The sequence below is a fragment of the Orcinus orca genome, chromosome 11 (genome assembly GCF_937001465.1).
Source record: "Orcinus orca chromosome 11, mOrcOrc1.1, whole genome shotgun sequence".
NCBI lineage: Eukaryota > Metazoa > Chordata > Mammalia > Artiodactyla > Delphinidae > Orcinus > Orcinus orca.
Genome location: NC_064569.1, coordinates 82,860,762 through 82,881,471, shown reverse-complemented (window position 1 = coordinate 82,881,471; position 20,710 = coordinate 82,860,762). Strand labels below are relative to the sequence as shown.

Sequence of the window (20,710 nt, the reverse complement as noted above, 5' to 3'; positions counted from 1 at the left end):
TTATGCTATAATATTTCTAATCCCATAATTACAAATTACAAAGAGCATGGGCTTTCAATCCTGGGTTTGAATCTTAACTCTTGCCACCTACAACCTGTGTCACCCTTAGGTAGATTATTTAATCCGAGATGAGATTCCTCATCTGTAAAATAATGAGTTTTAGGAAGCTCTCAGGAAGACTATGAGAATTAAATAAAATGTAAAGCGTAGGATAGATTCTTTCTCCCCCCTCCCTTCCAAATATATTGGGCAGTAAAGAATATTGCTTCTACATCAAGTGTATAGAGAGGCAAAAGATATGGTTGAACAAGATAATGCCAAATTGTTTTCCAAAGTGGTTTATAAGAGTGCCCTTTCCTCCACCATGCTTGCCAACATTTGGTATTGTCAGCTTTATAAATCTGAAGGGTTCAAAATGGAATTTCATTCTGATGTTAATCTGCATTTTCCTAATTATTAATGAGGCTAAATACAGGAGGAGTGACTCAAAAAAAAATATTTAACAACTAGACATAGCTGATGCAGGAGGACCCCTACTAGTCCAGGTATTAGTCCTTTAATTTCTGGTATGGGGAGACATGGAGTCTAGGGACTCATATAGCCAGGGTGGCACTTGGGGTCTCAAGATAGTGACTACTTACTAACCGGTACATAAGTAATATTGGCATAGCCATATTTGCTAAATGTTGAGGTTTAAGGGCCATTTATATTTCCTCTGCAATGCCTATTTCTCTCTTTTGCCACTTTTCCTACTGTAGTATCTTTGTTGATTCATAGGTATTCATCATATAGCCTGGGTGCTACTAATCCTTTATCAGTATATGGTACATACTATGTCCAAGTTGTATCTTTTTGTAAGTAGACGGTCTTAATTTTAATGAAGTAGAATTTATCACATCGTCCCTCCACAGACAGCACTTTTGATCTTATTTTTCATATCTGAGAGGGCAAGCCCCTCACCCTACTCTCCTTTTTTAAAAGCATCATGGCTATTCTTGATTTACTATCTTCCATGTAAATTTTAGAATCAGCTTGTTGGGATAATATGAAGAACTCCTTTGGGATTTTGCTCAGATACACATTTACCCAGTGGGATCCAACTGGGGATGAACTAGCAACTTATGATACTGAATCTTCCTACTCATGAACATGGTTATACTTCTCCATTTGTGCAGATCTTTCTTAATGCCTTTTGATGAAGTTTTATAATTTCCTCCATACAGGTATTGCAAATCATTTGTTTGATTTATTCCTAACTTCTACATGTTGTCTTGCTATTTTAATGTGTATTTTTAAAAAGAAAAATACATTTTAAGTTCTTTATCACTAGTGTCAAATGCTTTTTAGACAGTGAAGATACAGTAGTGGTATGAAATATTTTAATTGAAAATAAGCATGAATTATATTAAACTGTATAATATACAACCTGTGCCAAAGTTTAAATTAAATAATAAAACCTATGATTTTGGACCAGCAGATACACTAGAAAGTTCATGTTTCGGGGTAAGCTGGGACACTGTATTAACACAGGGAGCACTTTACTCCACCATTGCTAAATCTTTCAGGCTGTGGCTCTTTTGTCTCTTGGCCTTATAGCCTGGACGCAGGAACTCGATCTTTCTCTTCTTTGCTTCCTTTTTATTTTTGTGTTTCTTCAGCTTTTTCTTGGCAGCGATATCAGGATTAGTTACAAACTTGAAAAAAGAATAGAAATGTTATACTACTTTTAAAGTGACTGTTAAACCAATAAAAATCAAATGCAGAAATGGACCATTTTGTTCACCTTAAAAACATCACAAATGCAATACATGCCCATTGAAGAAAATCTGGAGCCCCAGTTATAAAGTCCCACTTCTCAAATACATCCAACTCCTCTTTCCTCCCTGGGTAAGTCTGACACACATGCATGCACACACCCCTGGTTAAAAATAGTTAAGCCTAATGAACATGCCATTTCTTCAAAGAGCAGGCCTACCTCCAAAGCCTTCCTCTTTTTCCGGAGTGCCCTTTTCTCAGTAGCCTGTTTCTGTACAGAGGCAAACACTAAGGAGAAGCTCTCGAGCCCAACCAGCTTTTTCAGTAATTCTATGATTTCCTGGGATAGATTCTTCAGCGAAGGATCTAATCACGCACACAATAATAATCAGAAACACGTAGGAAAGGACACATTTGAATATGTAGAAAATTAACAACACACAAAATTTAAACTCCTGAGGCTTTATCACTTTTATCATTTCAACATTAAACACTGATCTGAAACTAGCCTCTTTGTTGCTGAGATGGGAGAACAAGCAGAAGTGCTGGACACAGCACTCTGAGCCACACCTCATCCAGGATGCAGCAAGAGATCAGAGACCATGAAGCAACTTCCCAAGGGAATCCGGGCTCAGAAGACATCAAAGTAATTTGAGAACTTGACAAATGTTTTGGGTTACCTTTATTAACCTGCTCAGCTCTCTGCAGATGGGGGCAAAGAAAGGTAATTGTGTTTCTCTAATTCCCGGGTCATAGAGGCTTGGCGCTGGCTGTAACCTCTTTTTGGATCAAAGACTCCTTTGAGAAGCTGACAAAAAGCCATATTCTCCCACCCTTCCCTGCCTCCTCTCTCCCAAATGCAAAGAGTCGAGGATTTCTGCATTCAATTTCAGGAAAGCTCATGACACCTACTGTAGATTGCAAGTTTCTTGAAGATGAGGATTGGGCCTTTTCCACCGCTGAACCCTTATTTAGGTGCTCAATAAATGTTGGCTGGGAACCACAGTCAACCTGACCTCTAAGAAGGAAACTCTCTCTCCAGGCTGTAGGACTAAAACAGCTTCTATTCTGACATTCACTTCATTTTTGTTTTTAAAATTCTTAACATCCACTTTACCGCCTCTCTTTCCAACCCCTAATTCCCACTTTTCCTAATATCATGTACCAAAGGTACCAAATGTACCAAATGTACCAGGCAAGAAAAAAAAATTGGAAAATTTAAAATATTTGAACTAAAAACTATTTCATATTTTTGCCTTGTAATTTTTGAGAATATAATGACATTTGTTCATTATTTTTCACAGCACTATGAGGTTTAGAACCACCCCAAGTTATTTTTCTTTGAATATCTAATCTATGCTTAGGAGTAAAACATCTTTTAGGAGAGAAACGTTCACTCTTAGACACAAGAAAGCATATAGGAGAGAAGACAGTTAAAAATAACACAAATATGCCTTATTTGCTTGCTGTTAATTGTCTTGATACCTAGCAAGTTTTCTTTCTTAAACTGTGGCAGAGAGGGAGGACAAAAAGGAAGAAGGAAGCATTCAGGAAAGAAGACAGGAATCCTAACATGCAAGTATTCAGAAGAGAGGCCGCAGAATTACCCTGGTCCGAATAGGTGCTGTTCAGTTCTCGGAACAAAGGAGCTATGATCACTGGGAGGTACGGCTTCACCTTGTCTATTCCAAGATCCATTGCTACAGCTCCGAGAAACTTAAAGATGCATGTTCTCTGAAAGTACAGATCATTTTTCTTTTATACTTGCAGCTACACAGAGTTAATTTAGAAAACAAGGTCTATTTCAGGGCAGATGTTATTGCTGCAGTTCTGGGTTCAAAAGTTCCTAGGGACTTAGGAGGATAACTAAAACCATTAAAATACTTTAAAAAAAAAAGACTACTTTCAGTCATTTTGCACATGCATCGCACCTTTAACGGGTTTCTAGGTGAATAAGCAGCTTCCAGTTTTGCGATCCGGGACAACTTCCGTATCAACCACAGCAGCGTGGCTGGCTCGCTCCGCTCTTCATTCTTGTCTGCACACACCTTGTGTTCTTCCACATCCTCTCTGGCCAGGCCATCACCTAAAACTTCCTGTTCTTCCATGTCTTCTTTTATGTTACCTTGCTTATCCCCAGAATCAGGTTCCAGTAAATATAAGACTTTGGCTACGAACAACAAATTCTTAACAACCTTAAAAAAAGGGGCAGAGGGGAAGGGTAAGAATTGGATTCTGATTGTGTAGAAGCTAAAATAGGTATCCTACAATTAGAAAACAGAAAACTGGGTATTGCACTGTCAAACTGACGATCAAGCCTTTTTTTGGATTATTCTTCAGTTTACCTCTTACAGTGTGTCCAAACCTATTTCCATGTAACTTTTATCCATTTGGCCTACTTCTATTCTTTAAGGTTCCACTGAGTAAATAATTTCATTCTGGATCATCCATTTACATTTTTCAAGAGAGCTTTGATCCTCATTCCATTAAATTCCTTCATCCATCCATTCTTCACCAAAATAACAGTTTCCCTTTACTGATCCATTTACTGAGCACTGACTAGTTACCTTGTATACAGCATTCCAATTCAACTTTAAAACATCCCTGTTAGGTACTATTATCAGGAGAGAAAACCAAGGCTCAGAGTTGGTAAATCTCAGCCAAAGACCAAGTGAGTGGTCAGTCAGGATTCAAAGGTCTTTAGAATTCCAGCCCAAGTTCTTAAACACTGAGCTCCTCTTTCCCGCATATACCATCTGGTCCAATTGCCCAGGGGTGATTTTTTAGTCTTATAATAATGGACCCATTTATTGAGTCCTAACTCTACAACATGCATGAAATCTCTGACGTGGGTATTTCACACCTGTTATGTGAAGGAGGAAACCAAGTTGAATTTTATTTCCTTCACCATCCGGGCAACTCTGCTAGAGGAGCTGTGTACCCAGAGTTCCCCCAAATGTGGTACTCAGAACACCACACTGTCCAAGGCTAGCCTGGCCATCAAGAGTTAATGCCAAGATTATCATTTCCTTCTGGAAGCTGGGCCTGCATGAGGACAGCACCAGATTTGGAGGCCTTTCCTCCTTGTGGCAGCCACTTCACACTGTTAACTCACTCTAAGATTAAGGTGAAGTAAAATCCATCATTTCTTTCAACCTGGGCTGGTACTAGTAAATCTCTTCCTACCTGTCCCAAGTTTGTATGGTTTGTCATCCTCTATTAAAACTCATATTGTGTAAGGCCCCACCCACTGTCCACCCTGGCATGATTTCTTTGGCCTCACTTTGCTGTCCATTGAATAGCTATCCATTCCCTCCCCAACCCTGCCACGTAAAAAAGTGAGAGAAGTATCAGTGTTCATGGCATGCCACCTGAGATCACTCTTCAGATACAACATTCACCTAGTTTCTACTGCCCCGTCCCTTAATCTGCATTGCTCCGTTGTTCATAATGGCTCACAAGAGACGTGGTCAAGTGCTTTGCTTATATCTAGATACCACATCCATGTCACTTCATCATCTACCAGCCCAACTGCTCTATCAAGAGGAAAAAATAAAATGGAGCAGTAGACCAACTATTCAAAAGCAATTCACATTTACTTAGAATTAAATTTTATATGAAACTACATAAAGCTTTTTAGTGATAGAATCATTTATCTGCCTTCTGTTAAGGACAGACAATTCTCAGACCACACTGCAGCATGAACATTATTGGTTTCTCTTTCACTTCCAGGGATAAGGGAAGGAAATTCAATATTACAGTTTAATATAAAAACAATCAATCAGGGACTTCCCTGGCGGCGCAGTGGTTAAGACCCCCCTGCCAATGCAGGGGACACAGGTTCGAGCCCTGGTCTGGGAAGATCCCACATGCTGCAGAGCAACTAAGCCCACAACTACTGAGCCTATGCTCTAGAGCCCGCGCGTCACAACTACTGAGCCCGCGTGCCTAGAGCCTGTGCTCTGCAACAAAGACAAGACACCACAATGAGAAGCCCGCGCACCACAATGAAGAGTAGCCCCCACTCGCCTCAACTAGAGAAAGCCCGCGCACAGCAAGAAGACCCAACGCAGGCAAAAATAAAATAAATAAATAAAAATAAATTAATTAATTAAAAGAACCACAAAAATCAATCATTGTCCTTCAAAGCTTCAGTTGCAACGTGGAGTAGATATGTTAAAACTGACGATGAAAAAGATAAACAGCCAGCTTCCCACTGTATCATCTTTATTGGGAATTCTAAACGGAGCCAGGAGTAATCCCAGTATGGACACCAGAGTCAATTAGATACATGTGCCTAACTGAACAGGTATTTAAGTGTTTGTTTATATTTCATTTAATTCCCCAAGCTTTAACTAGGGAAAACCAAACCAAACCAAACCAAAAACCAAACCTAAGCTTATTCCTATACTGTTGGTAGAATAGGTCCCTTCTATTTAACTGGGAGGATCACAATACTTACCTGCTCTCCTAGAGACTGATCCAAGAATTTGGAGTGCAACTGATGGCAAGAGGCTAGGGAGATACTTTTCATCTGTGAAAAGAAAATGGACATTGGCAGACACAATGCAGGGTATTTCTGACTGTTTTTAAAAACTCCAAGTAACTATAATGATACAACTAAGGTAGGAGATTTTGCTCTGAATGACCACCTGTGTAGATCTGGAGAGGGAAGGTTCATGACCAGAAATTGTGTAAATGTTCCCTTCTATTTGCCATAAGAATTTTAGCTCCAGGACATCGGGAGATATAGATCATAATCCTTTAGATTACTGGCAGACAACTTTACAACATTCAAATACTTTTCCCCCCCTGTTTTCTTCCCTTCCACTCTCTGCTCATTCAATGTTTATGGAGATCCCACTATAAGCCAGGCATTGTGCTAGGCACTACGAAATCGGAGACAGATAACACACGGTCCCTACCTAACATTTTCAGGAACATGATCTCATTAAGTCATCAACAAGGTTATGGAGGCAGGACAGACAGTATCTTATTTGCCAGTATTGATAAAGAACTTAAATATATAATGGAAGATAAATATGCTAAATAAGCAAATCAAAAGTCTGACTAGACCAACGGTCTAAAAATTATCTTTGAAAAGTCTTGGACTTGAGGGTGACCCCTCTCTAGTTACTAGCACTCCTATGGATCCACATGTGCATCAAGTTGTTGACTGTAAGAGTTTATCCCAAGGCCAAGCCCAAGACAGTTACAGGAACCAGAATGAACATCTCATGTAGATGAGGGAAGGAAAGAGTCTTAGAGAAAACTTACCTTTTGGTCAAGGTCACTTGTTAGGAAGCTGATTGCTACAGGTTCTGAGAGTTTCTTTTTAGTTTTTTTGACATTCCGTTTTCTGATAAGTTCCTCCGGTTGGCAAGAGGCAAAGAGCAATCCAAAAATCTGGGCTGCAGTGAGCCACACCCAGTTGTGCGGATGTCTCAGATGAGAGTGCACGTGACCTAAGGGAGCCAAAGCGCATCCTCAGACGTCAAGGTTTTCCTGACTCTGTGGTGGTGAGCATGACTAATTCAGGCATTTCTTATCTATTATGTGCTTGGATTTAGGAATCAAAGATGAACAAAATAGCCCCTGCTTCCCGGAAGTGACGTGGAGAGACTAGAAGCAACTAGAGAACCAATTCTACCATGGTAAATGATATGAGAGAGCTTTGAGTCAGCCTGAAAACAGACCAGTTTCATAAGAACTAGCTGAAGACTCAAGGAGATAAGGTAGCATTAACAACTACAATTTCTAAACTAAAATTAAGGTAAATATATACATGGGTACATATTCTTTTCTCATAACTATTGAAATCAGTGGCTCCAAGTAGCTGACTGGAAAGGTATCATTTATTGAGGTGTTCTATGTGCCAGGCATAGGCTAAACGTGTTACACATATTACCTGATTTAGACCTCACAACAGTTCTGTGAGGTTGGAACTGTCATTCCCATTTTATAGTTCCAGAGGGAGCTAAGTAACGTGCCAAGCTGTAACAGGCAGAACCAAGCCTGGGCCCCAGCTTAATCTGGCCCCAGAGCTCATATCCTTAAACATGACCCCTTAAACTATCTTAAGGATGAGCCGTTAAAGATCATACCCTTGGGGCTTCCCTGGTGGCGCAGTGGTTGGGAGTCCGCCTGCCGATGCAGGGGACATGGGTTCGTGGCCCGGTCCGGGAAGATCCCACATGCCATGGAGCGGCTAGGCCCGTGAGCCATGGCCGCTGAGCCTGCGCGTCTGGAGCCTGTGCTCCGCAATGGGAGAGGCCACAACAGCGAGAGGCCCGCGTACCACACAAAAAAAAAAAGATCATACTCTTATGCTACAGGGCCATTCTTCACATACCACACTTGGAAAGTACAGTAGAAAAGCCTTGTGGTAACAGACTGAAATTCTAAATGAGCCACCTCATATCTGAATTTTAGTCTCTGCTGCTTTATTCCATGAAGATGGTTTTACTTTGTTTTCTATATGAACCTTCGTAATTATCTCAGTGGAGCCATACCAGAGTAGGCCATATAGTAACTTAGTGACTGGATTATTTCTCATAAAATCATATGAGTTCTCTTAAAACAAGTGGGTATTTAAAACATTCATTGCAATGTCTATTTCCTACTGATTAATCAAAACTAAAACGTTAAATTAAAAATTCCAGGATCTTATTTTTCATTTAAAGAAATGAATTTTATTTTATTTTATTTCATTTAAATAATATATAACTTAAATATTCCCACAGAAGTGAAACGGTTTAGTAAATTATGGCACATTTATACTATGGATTATTTATAGCCATTTAAAAGGATATCTACTAAGTATGTTACAGTACTATAATATGCCTACTTAGGTATAAACAGGATATAAAAGTTTATATGGAATTATGCAACCTCAAAAAAAAACACCTATGGTTATTTGACAAAAGGAAGACTGGATGGAAATGTATAACAAATAATTATCAAGTAGCAAGGAGGACTTTGGGAAAATTTTTCCTTTCTTTTACTCGTCCATAATTAATATTCTTTCTTATTTATAAATGAAATATATTATTTATGAGGATACATATATACATGCATATATTATTTGTTTGTTTTTTCCCCCAGAAAAAAATATTTTCACTGTAATCAATCTGCAAGGGCCTTTTAAATCTTTTTATCATGGACTTTTCACCTGACATTATATATTTCTAAAGTGTTTAATTTTAGATTTAAATAAAAAGGAAATACTTGGGCTTCCCTGGTGGCGCAGTGGTTGAGAGTCTGCCTGCCGATGCAGGGGACACGGGTTCGTGCCCCAGTCCAGGAAGATCCCACGTGCCGCGGAGCGGCTGGGCCCGTGAGCCATGGCCGCTGAGCCTGCGCGTCCGGAGCCTGTGCTCCGCAATGGGAAAGGCCACAACAGTGAGAGGCCCGTGTAACGCAAAAAAAAAAAAAAAAGATTCAAAAAAAAAAAGGAAATACTTACTCCAGATTTTACTCAGAGTCTCAGAGGGCTTGATAAGCTGAATAATATTACATCCCTTGATGAGTTTACTTATCAGTGTAAGAAAACTAAACAGAAGGCGATCTGCAGCTTTTTCTTCAGTCTCTTCCATGATCTAAAATTAGGAGGGATGTTAAATCAATTAAGACAATAATTTCAAAGTATTTGATGGACATTTTTACTCCAGGATGTACATCTATACCTGGGTTTCTCAACCTAAACACTGCTGACATTTTGGGTCAAATAATTCTTTGCTTTGGCAGGCTACCCTGTGCACTAGAGGATGTTTAGCAACATTCCTGGCCTCTACACACTAGATGACAGTAGCATCCCTCTACCCTCCAGTTGTGACAACCAAAAATGCCTCCAGACATTGCTGTCTCCTGGGGGGCTTAAGAAACTTTGATCGACATATACTATGGAAGATAACTTACTTTAATCTTCACTTTAAAAAGAAGATAGAACTACACTGAGTTCTTGCTTTTATTAATAAAAAAATTTTTGAACTCAAATATTTAATCTATTAGCTATACCACCTCAAGTAAAACTATTAAAATAAGCAAGAGTTTTACTCCCTAGCAAATAACTTACATTTGTAAAGTTTTCAGGATCAATTTCCTTTTCAATCACACGGAGAACAGTTCCAAGTCTTCTCTCAAAAGTGACTCCTTCACTTTCCACAAACAAGCCACAGATCAGGGCAGCTAGCTGTCTATTTAAGCTCTATCGAAAATAAAACCATCACAAGACAGTATCAGCACAACTTGGGGAGCTGTTTCCAAAACTGTAAAATGAAGGTGGGCATGACTCTGTCCTCAGTAGTTCTTTATGATACCAGAAATCAACACAATGTGGATTTTTGGTTGCTAACATGAAAAATATAGAGAAATCTTCACCACCCAGAACAACATTAAAAAAAGTGGTATCCACTGAATAATACATTTTTTCTCGTTTTTAAATTAAAAAAAAAAAAGGAAGAAGTTTCAGCCCCCCGACCCCATTCTGATTTTAATACTTAAAGCCAATATTAAGTTATGACATGTGTTGTTTATATTCCACAAAGATGGGCCAGTGATGATGAGGGTAGAGTCAGCAAGTGGTTATAATTATTGGCAAAAGTTACATCCTATAAATTGTATAAGCAAAATTGGAAACAAAGATATTCATCAATGGGGATTGGTTAAGTAAATTATAATACATTCATGTAGAGTAACTGGGTGACATTGACCTTGTAGTGGGAATACAGGTGATTTCTGTTACTCTCTGTAACTTCTTATATTTTCTGAAATTTTACTGTAAGAATATATTATTAACATAATCCAGTAAAAACAATAAAGCTATTTGGGAAAAATTAACTCAACAATGTATAATATGTATTCTTATTTAAAGTATGAACACCAAAAGCTCAGACTCTTCTTTGCCATATGACTAAAAGCAACCCTAACCTTCTTTGCCCCAAACCAGGTGGTAACCATGTCGAAGAGCCAATCTTTTTTCTCAAGGCTGATTTTACTGAGTAAGGATTTGATTGCCATGGATGCCATCTTTTTACACATGGCAGAGTCATCGTTCACCATCATTAGACAAAGAGGAATAAAGAACATTCCACAGTTCTCGTGGAGCAGTCCCTGAAAGAAAACAGACACTTATGAGCACACTCAGACTGGAATTCTCACAGATGTCTCACAAACAGAGGACCCTGGGCTCCTGGGAGCCACAGCCTGTTAACAAACACAGAGTTTGTCTTTGTGATTCACGGTACCTGAGGGAATGTGTCAAAGAGATAAGCGATCATTTCCAAGGCGGACTCTCTCCCGGTCTCATGTTCATAACTAGGGTAAGAACATTAGAAGGACTTGTTAGTAACTTTAAAATTTACCAATAATTATTTTTAAGAATTTAAAATGTTGTCTCAAGGTGCCAGTCTATTTCTTACTAAGTGGAAAAAACCTCCATTTTCCCAATTTTAATACATGTACTTACCATGCTACTATGCAGTTGTAAATGTAATTTTGTTAGATTTTTACTGTTCTCCTAAGTGGACTCTAATGACAATCGATGGTCAGAGTGAACTGAAAAGCAGCTTGCAGAACTGCTATATGAAGCCATGCATAATGCTTGTCAGTCAAGTCAGTGATTCATAGGATAGCATCTCAAAGAATGTGCTATTACATTTCGGCTTTGTCCTTTTCAAGACAGTCCACACACTGAAAGGAGAGAAGAACCTACCCCACTGCCTTGTGTAGTTTATGGCTTCAACTTACTTCAGTTGAGCGAGCATGAATTCCAAGTTTGGTCGCAATTTGTCCCCCAGGGGATAGTCAAGAATATATTTCAGAAAAACCTAGGAACAGAAGTCACACAAGAGATTACTTGGATCCTGTCCCTCCAGGATTCCTCTTTCCTAAGCTGCTTTCTGGGACACACTGGTAGGCTACAAAGACCTTTCAGAAGGGTGATCAGTTACGTGAAGTCCATCTCTTGAGTCAATAACTGTGCCCCTCCTCTCTCCTCCCACTTCACTTCCTCAGGTCTTGCCTGATTAAGCGTCAAGTCCTGGCCCATCATTAGCATGGTTGTTCAGGGCTCCAAATCTCAGCTCACACACTGGCAGCTCATCTCTCTGATAGGAGGCTGTGGTGAACTGAGTATGGACTGTGGTTCAACCCTGTATTTCCCCTGAAATAAGAATAACAATAATAGTGATAATACTACTAACTTTTTTTTTTTTTTTTTTTTTTTGAGGTACGCTGGTCTCTCACTATTGTGGCCTCTCCCGTTGTGGAGCACAGGCTCCAGACGCACAGGCTCAGCAGCCATGGCTCATGGGCCCAGCCGCTCCGCGGCATGTGGGATCTTCCTGGACCAGGGCACGAACCTGTGTCCCCTGCATTGGCAGGCGGACGCTCAACCACTGCGCCACCAGGGAAGCCCCATGAGTTAACTTTTTCTAAAGATGGCCTCCGCAGCCCAAGCCCTCCTTTAACTCCGAGTTCATATTTCCAATTCAGACCCTTCCATTTCCCGGGTTGATATGCACTCATAAGGTCAGGACAAATGTATGAACACAAATCTGCTAGTGTCACTCCTCTGTCTACTGATTTCACTGGCTCTTTGTTATTCTTAGAACAAAGCCCTAAATCTTTAACAAGACCACAAGGCCTTGCCTGATCTGGCCCCCTCCCCTGTCATTCACCTTCAACAAGCTAAGCTCTTACCCACTTCAAGCCTTATCTTCCTTAGCCTGCAAGGCTAAGCCTTATTCTTCCTCCAAACTTTGCTTATATGCCAATCCCCAGGAAAGCTTTCCCCCACTATCACATTAGGGTGGTCCTCCACCATGTCATATGCTCTTATCATATGCTCTTCCATACTTTGTCAATTTTAAGAAGCACAGTTTTCCACATTTTAACATATCTGAAATTGGGATGTCTTACAATTGATGCCATCTTATCACTGTCATAGTTTTTTCCCCTTCCTTTGAGGTATGTAAGTAATGGTGTGTCTTGTAAGTGATGAAATACAACACTACTTTCTTCCTCCTGGCACTCAGGATGTCTGTAATTTAATAACTACTTGTGGGATTTCTGCTTTGTGCATCTCTGCTATAGGACAGACAGGGACTATAAAACTTGTTAACCACTCTTCCAGCAATACCAGGTACACAGTGATACACATTAAGTAGTCAGTGACTGGACCACTGGCTGGAAATCTTTGCTGCAGGTTATCATGCTGCAGAAGGAAAATGTGTTTCTTCATCCATCTGAAACATGCCACATGTGGGCTATATTCAAAATGCTCTTTATACTGAAAAATGGCCTTACACTTGGTATGTGAATGGGCTCCTGAGTCTTAGAATAAAGCAACAGTATGACACAAAGTCTTCAGAATTCAGTGTTGACATCTCTCTACCTAAAAACCGAACAGAGAAGGTAGGGCCCAGCCCTTGCCATGGGAATAAGCTCTCTCTACAAACCTGTCTGCACTGGACTCTGACAGGTTCGTTTTGTGCAGAAATCGCCAGCTTGGACACTTTGCGCATGACATCATTGATTTCTGGAACCAACAACTTTCTTGATAAAATGGCCTGAGATACAGAAGGAAAAGACATACTTATTTCATGTTTTACTGCAGATGGCCTGTTGTTTACTAAGCTGACCTGATGTTAAAAGCAGTCACAGGCAGTTTTCAAACATAATGAAAGTACCTCCACAAGAAAAAGAACATAAACTTAAAATGGTTAAAATGGTCAATTTTATGATACATACAAGGAGACTACATGCATTTGTACAGAATTCCCTGGAAGTTTAATAGAGAGCTCACGTTTAAACATTTTAATAAGCAGATGTGTTAGCTTATAATTAATCAACCAAATCATAATAATCTTTATAAATTAATTTCAGAACTATGTACAGCTAGTCAGAACACTATGTTCCATGTTATTCTAAATACCTGACATGAGGCTCATTCACTGCACAATCCAACATTCTGGTGACACCATACCTTCAGAAGACCAAATGCGGTGGCTTGTCTTGTAATATCATAAATGTCCTCCTCAGCATATGCTAGCAGAACTTGAAGCTGCTTTTCAGTTATCTGGTAAGACTTCACTTTCTTCACAAGTATGGTCACACACTGCAAGTTATAACACTGAGGTTAACAGCCAGGACATCCCACAAATCAGCATACGGTGGAATGATAAGGACTCAATACAACAGCAATGTTTTTTCACACAGGATACCAACACTCTGGCCTTAGCAAATTAATCTGGAAGAAATTTTGACCACGACCACAAAAGATGATGAGGAAAAGTAACTTTGATGTTAATCCCGGTCCTGGCTTTTCTAAGTGCAAGTGAAAACACCTCACCTTGAAACAATTTACCACCAGGTGGAAATTCTGGCCCCTGGCAGCCCCAAGTTTTGCATAGTCCTTCAGCAGAAGGAAAAGGTGCTTCATTAGCTGTTCCGCTTTTGTTTCTGTGGAAGGCAGGGGGAACCTCAAGATCCAGATCAGGCATTGTAAAGCGCCTGTGATCACCTGAAAAACAGACAAAGCCAATCAAGTGATGAAGTGACCGAACTCAACAATCCAGCACCTAAGGCTGTGTAGACACTGAGCGACCGAGGTGAAGGAACGAAGCGCTCTGCCAGGCCACTCAGGGAGAACTGTGCTAAAAGTGTAAGGAAATAGGGACGTTGCCTCTTCCCTGTTGTAGAACTTACTGCTTCTCCATAGCAAGTGAAGGTACATCCCAAGCAAGTGAGAAGAGGTGCTCATATTCTTAACCTATTATGGGTAAATGATTAGATGGGCTGGCTAATTTTAGCATTTTTTTTCCTGAAAAACACATTATAAATGCCTTTCCAATTTTCTAGAATGGTACTTCAATTTAATCCATTCTTATTAAGCTTGTATTATGTACACAAGGCACTCTACAGAGTGTTAGAAATACGATGATAAAAAGGATGCCTTTCCACATTTAAGGAGCAGATAGCTGAAATTAAGCATGGGAACTATGACCCATAATTTAATATAGTTAAGTGCAGTGCCAAAGGTATGAAAAAATGTGTTGGGACCAAGTGACTACAAAAGAATCCCTGAACCTCCAGGCCAAACGTTCTAGATTACCTAGACCAGCTTGTTCACCTCTACCTAATACACCCCTACACCCTGGGTGCTGGGATGGCCTTATCGGGCTGGATTAGACGAAGATAAAGCAAAGAGCTCAGGAGTCAAAAAGACCAGGGCTTAAAACCCAGCTCTGCAGCTTATTACCTGTTTGACCACAGAGCTGTTAAATACTTAACCTCTTGGCACCTTTCCTGTAAAACAGGCAATCTGAGAAAGTGGGAAAGGTGTGGGCTTCGGAGTCTGACAGACTGAGGCTTACATCCTAGATCTGTGATATGGGGCAAGTCACTTAGCCTAAGGCCTGGATTTCTCATCTATGAAAGAGACACATTAATAATATATGCTTCATGGGTTGTTATGAGGATTCACAGCAGCGAGCAGTAGCAACAAGGATGATGATGATGAGATGATGATTACTGCCATGGGGATAGCACCACTCACCCTTCATGAAGTTGTCGTGAGGATCAAATGAAGGGCTTTTACAACTGTTGAGCGCTACCTATTATTATTAAATTGCTGTTAAGGGAGCAATTTAATACAGAGAACAGAGGTGGTTCATGATGTTGTAAATCTCTTTAAAAACTCAACCATCTTGTGAAGCATGAGCCTAGAAACAAGTTCTAGGTATACGCACAACACAGCTCCCGTGAAGGAACAGGTGCTCACCTTCACGTCCATGGAACCCAGGCAGTCTATGAGGAGAGACATAAAAGGATCCAACATTTCCAGAACATGTTCACTTGAAGACTTGATCTTGGAAGTCTTCAGACTAAGATGCAACAGCTAGAAGATTTAAAAAGATACTTCACATCAGTTGCCCCTAAGACCAAATGAGTGAGGTAAAGGTGAAATGATTTTAAGAGACCAATGTGAAATGTTACGATGCTTCTATTTGAAATTATAAAAAGTGTGAAGAAAGGGGAACAACCTGGGAGACTCTCAGTATGTGAAGAAGGTGGGAGCTCACTGTGCAGCTGAGATTCGAAGTTCATTTACCAAATGGTTATTCCTCAGCGTCTGCTTTGATTCCAGGTACTGGTTTGGCATGAAGGACATGGCAGTAACCAAGATCAGCAGGGTCACTGCCCTCGTGGATCTTAGCCAGGATGACAGACTCTAGGGAACAATTCACTAGAAATGCAGGGTGCTTTGAGAGTTCTGGGGGGACCTGAGCAGAGGGAGGAGTAGATGGTGAGGTTCTGGGGTGGGAAAAGTGTGGTGACTTTAGAGAACTGAAGGGAAGCCACGTGTACAGGATGAGGCTATGCCCTTGTGGCCCAAATGAAGGACAGGGCTCTCTCCTGGGAACAAAGGGAGCCAATGAAGGATTAAAAAAATATATACAATAAAATGATCAAATTTGTGTTTTCAAAAAATTTAGAGTAGTTCAGAGTTGCACACTCATGGGCAAAGCAACAGTGAAAGCACTGTAAATATCAGGCCAGAATCATTAATTCTGAGAAAGTTATATCATGAAAGTACCAGCATTTCCAGCGGAAATAAGCAGTACTGGAAATTCAGTAGAGGATTAAAAGGCACAGACTCACTGTGTGCAGCAAGTCTCACTTTAAGGTTAATTCTTACCCGAAGTCCAGACTCAATAAATATGTGCATGTTGGTTTTCTTGCTTACAACAGCTTTCTGCCCGCCTCGAACTGGAGTTGGGGGGAGCAGAAGACAACTCTGGGGTGGCAGACGTGGATCTGGTGCAGGGGCTGCTGGATTTCTGTCAATCAAGTGGAATGAAAACTAGTAGAAAGCACACTGTATGCTGCATCCCTGGAAGCTACTATGGCCCCTTCTGGTGAGGTGAGTCCAGTACCAAATAATGTGCTCTTTGCTGTGGGTTTTTTTCCCCCTTAACCACAAGACACCAAAGAGATGATTAGGTTGTTGATCAAAGTTTCTAGAACCCCAGAAACAGAGGTCAGAGGGATGAACACACATTTAAATGAAGATGAACAGCAAGGGGACACTCCCTTCCTTTGATTTCTGAAAACAAATGCCAAGGAGTCTCTTTCAGACTACAGAAGCAAAATTCAAAGGAAGTCTACAAATAAGGTATTTAAAATCTTTGGAGGTCTAAATCTCTGATCAGAACAAGAAGTATATATTTTAAGTCTATCCCAACTTTGATTCAATAAATATCTAAAACAAAAGTGGTATTAAGTAAATGTCAAAATAATCGGTTGCCTTCACAGCTACCGCATTCAGCAGAAACAATCTTGTGTTGACATGTATTACCTGGAAGGACCTCAGCCCAAACACCACAAAGTAGTACCACCTTACAACTCAGATAAACATACCTTTTTTTCCCTACTAAAGCAAATTATTAAATGAACCCACTTAAGAGTAATTGAGTAATGAATGGCTTATTAGAAGTATGAACCTAAAAGATAGTTGTGTTTTTTTTTCCAAACTTACTTTTCCTTCTCTGTTAACAGGGGTAGATTTTCGCTGACCAAACCGTAACTAAGCAACAGAATGGATTCTGCCGTCATTTCCTGGTTTACAAGTAATCCTGCTATGATTCGACGTAAGGTTTCATGAACTTTCCGGGCCAGTTTTAAACTCGTGGTATTTTGCAAGATCTAAAGGCAGACATAAATGCACGCTGAGGTAACACAGAACTGCAGTTTGATTTGTTATAATAGTAGTTTTCTTTTATATATTTACTTTTTAAAATATGCTTTTTGCTAATTAAAAAAGAAACACATTCTTAATAAAATTTCAAACATAGATATAACATATAAAGTCAAATATACCCATGACCTCAGCCCCAGAGATAACCACTGCCAGCTGTGTATGCCACTGGATTTCTTGTGCCTCCGTGGCACTCTCTTTGTTGATGAGGTCTGGGCACAGGGCTGGAGATAGGATGTGACGCTTGGAAGATGTCAGCCTTCCAAGTGCATTAAATGGGGTGGTTTATAGGCAAGCACATACACATAACACAACATCAACAAAATGCAGTCACCGCTCACAGGAAACCATGCTAAGGAAGTGGTGTGACGGCCAGGCCTCAGGGTTGTACATTAGTTATTGGGCCAAATCAGAGGAACTTAATGGGACCCCAGCACCATCAACCCCAGTACAACCCTCAGCATGTCATAGCTATTCCCCTGCACAGGACATGGATTAGTAACTTTGATTACCTTGGAGGGACTTGATAATTTACATGGAAAATAAGTGTGCTTTGTCAACTCTTTTTCATCCTCAAAACATATCTAACATTCTTAGATCAGGCTCAGATACGCTAAATGCATTCTAGGAACAATTAGGGAGTTAATCTAGCACCAAACATGTGGAATTAGCACAGAGAACACTATGAAGGTAGGTAAATGACAGTCCCTGCCCAATAGGAAAGGCAGAATGAAAATGGTGGAAAGAATGTGAGATTTGGATCAGAAAGATCTGGAATTAAATCCTGACTTTTCTCCTTAGCCATGTTCCTTTCTTTCTTTCTAAGCCTGAATTTTCTCATCTGTAAGACGGAGGTACTGTCAATCTCAGGGGACGGTTGTGCAGATTAGAAGAGATAATGAAGCACAGTGCTAAGAACATGGGTATCTGTTCAATAAATGCCAATTCTCTTCCTCCTGGCAATCTGGGAGCAGCAGTCTGACTCCAAAGGCTATGTTCTTAGCTGCTGACGGGACCCAGCTCAATAATTCACCTGTAGTTCAATTCTTGTCGCCTTTCCTTTTGCATCTCATGGTTTATATCAGGGACTCTGATTCTTGGATCAGAATCCAAGAATCAGAATCAGCGGAACCAGAATCCACTGAGCTGCCAGCCACATGGTACTGGTGCCCTTAGCACCAAAGCAAATCATGATGCTCAAGGCTCTTTTCAAGAACTCATGATACTGTAAGGTGGGGATCCCCTTTAGTACATTCAAGTCCTTACCTCTTTTAGTGGAAGGATAAGTTTTGTAACCTGATCTTTTCCTACAAACTTGCCCAAGATTTCATAAGACTCATAACTCTTGCTTCTTCGTGCCTCCATGACCTTGGAGAGGATCTGCTTTACTTCCTTTTCTTCAGCAATGGCACCAAACAACTCATGGTTAAAAATCTTTAAAAGAAAAAAAGCCAAATGGCAATTATGTGCACTCAGCAACTTACGCCAACATAAGCAGTCTCTGAAAATGCGTGGTATGTCCAAGTCAAGGATTAAAATTAGACAATAGGAATTTCTATTAGATTTCACTTTTTTCAATGTAGTTTAGGGACCAATTACTAAAAAACAAATACAGAAACACTTCAAGGTTTACACCAATGGAAAACAAAAGAAAAATACCAGGTAGATTTACATATATAATTGTATAATATATAAACAGGCACTTCTTTGATATTATCAAAGAGTAGCTTAATTTCTCTTTAAGAAATTCTCATATTTGTAACTTAATTATCAAAATAATGCATTTAATTAAAAATGTAGTGTCTACATTTTTAATGAATAAACAAACGATTGTGTGCCACATTTAATGTCTTTCTAATCCTACCCCCCAAATTATATTATCTGATTTTAAATTGTTATTAATTTTTCACTATTCTAAATAAAGCTCTAATGAATATACTTTTATACAAACTCCAGACCACACCTCTGATTTTACCAGCTTGAGACCTACTAGCAACAGCAGAGTGCCCATCTCACATCACTTAAGTCTCAACTTTTTAAACCTCTGCTAGCCTAAGAGATGAGATAGTACATTATTTTCATATTTATAGGCTATTATTTCTTATTTTGTGAACTGATTTGTGTTCTTTGACCTCTTAAAAAAAAATTTAGAATTCCTTTCTCTAAATCTTACCTCAATCATTATATCCAAACAAGAGTCCAAATTCCCAACTTGCAGCTTGTTGGTGAGGCCTTGCAGCAACATGTAAACAGTGAAAGTTAGCACATGGACCTAAAACGAAATGTATAATAAGAATATGGATGGCCAAGAGCACCACAGTAGAAAAAACAAGATTTAGAAGTACGGCAGGTGCGCACTCAGATTATATATCTGTAATTATTGCAGGGAGAAGCTTTGACAAATGATACATACTTATATCACTGCCTAAAATCCTTTAACCAGATGGTCCCTTTGTAGAAAAGATGCTCAGAAACACATCACCATGCTTAGGTTCTATTATTGTGACTAAATCAGGCCAATGATTTATCAAGAAGAGCACAAGTCTTGAACTTTTAAAAACCAACCTGTGAATTACGGAGCCTGCCAACGCTGAATGCAGTCAAACCCGGTACAAAAAGTGTTATGAAGGAAACAAGTTTTTGCCCTTCACAGTGATCACAGCTAACATTCCTTAGAGCTTACTATGGGCTAGGCACTGTATTAATACCCCACATGTACTGAATCATTTAATCCTCATCCACTCTATCTATGGCATAGATGCTACATTATCAGCATTTTCAGATGAAGAAGCTGAGGCACAAAAAGGTCAATCAAACTTGCCCAAGGTTACATGAATAGGAAATGGTGGAGTCAGGATTTGAAACGAGATGATGCCAGAGTATACAGAGTCCACAAAAGGGTGTATTCGGCATACTGCTTCTGGTGCTGTAAACTATCAAGGTAAACATCAGATAATGATCATACACTAAGAAAATACACCTGGCTGTCAATATACAGATTGGATTTTAAAGGCATAATTTCATATGTACCTACTTATGATCTTTAAATACTTTTACATATATAAAATATTTGCTGAGGACTTTATATAATTTTTAAAAATCCTTTTGGGGGGGTGAAGAATGAAACTCGAAGAGTACAATTTTGGTTCTGTCTACATGATTAATACTAATACCCAAACTGCTGTTCTCTCATCC

At 39.7% G+C, this 20,710-nt stretch overlaps 1 protein-coding gene across 1 annotated transcript in view; it reads right to left on the bottom strand.

The window, feature by feature from the left end:
• Positions 1-1,365: 1,365 nt before the first annotated feature.
• UTP20 (UTP20 small subunit processome component) overlaps positions 1,366-20,710 on the bottom strand; it is a 94,389-nt gene continuing 75,044 nt past the window's right edge. Inside the window, exons 44-62 of the mRNA XM_033427634.2 lie at positions 19,689-19,787; positions 18,782-18,949; positions 17,297-17,463; positions 16,457-16,598; positions 15,539-15,655; positions 14,108-14,278; positions 13,742-13,873; positions 13,215-13,325; positions 11,503-11,582; positions 11,001-11,070; positions 10,684-10,866; positions 9,830-9,961; positions 9,221-9,353; positions 7,033-7,220; positions 6,218-6,289; positions 3,687-3,950; positions 3,363-3,489; positions 1,976-2,121; positions 1,366-1,694 (exon numbers count right to left, since the gene is read on the bottom strand). Of these exons, the coding sequence (XP_033283525.2) occupies positions 1,539-1,694; positions 1,976-2,121; positions 3,363-3,489; positions 3,687-3,950; positions 6,218-6,289; positions 7,033-7,220; positions 9,221-9,353; positions 9,830-9,961; positions 10,684-10,866; positions 11,001-11,070; positions 11,503-11,582; positions 13,215-13,325; positions 13,742-13,873; positions 14,108-14,278; positions 15,539-15,655; positions 16,457-16,598; positions 17,297-17,463; positions 18,782-18,949; positions 19,689-19,787 (2,658 nt within the window). The 3' untranslated portion in view covers positions 1,366-1,538. The remainder of the gene's footprint in view (positions 1,695-1,975; positions 2,122-3,362; positions 3,490-3,686; positions 3,951-6,217; positions 6,290-7,032; positions 7,221-9,220; positions 9,354-9,829; positions 9,962-10,683; positions 10,867-11,000; positions 11,071-11,502; positions 11,583-13,214; positions 13,326-13,741; positions 13,874-14,107; positions 14,279-15,538; positions 15,656-16,456; positions 16,599-17,296; positions 17,464-18,781; positions 18,950-19,688; positions 19,788-20,710) is intronic.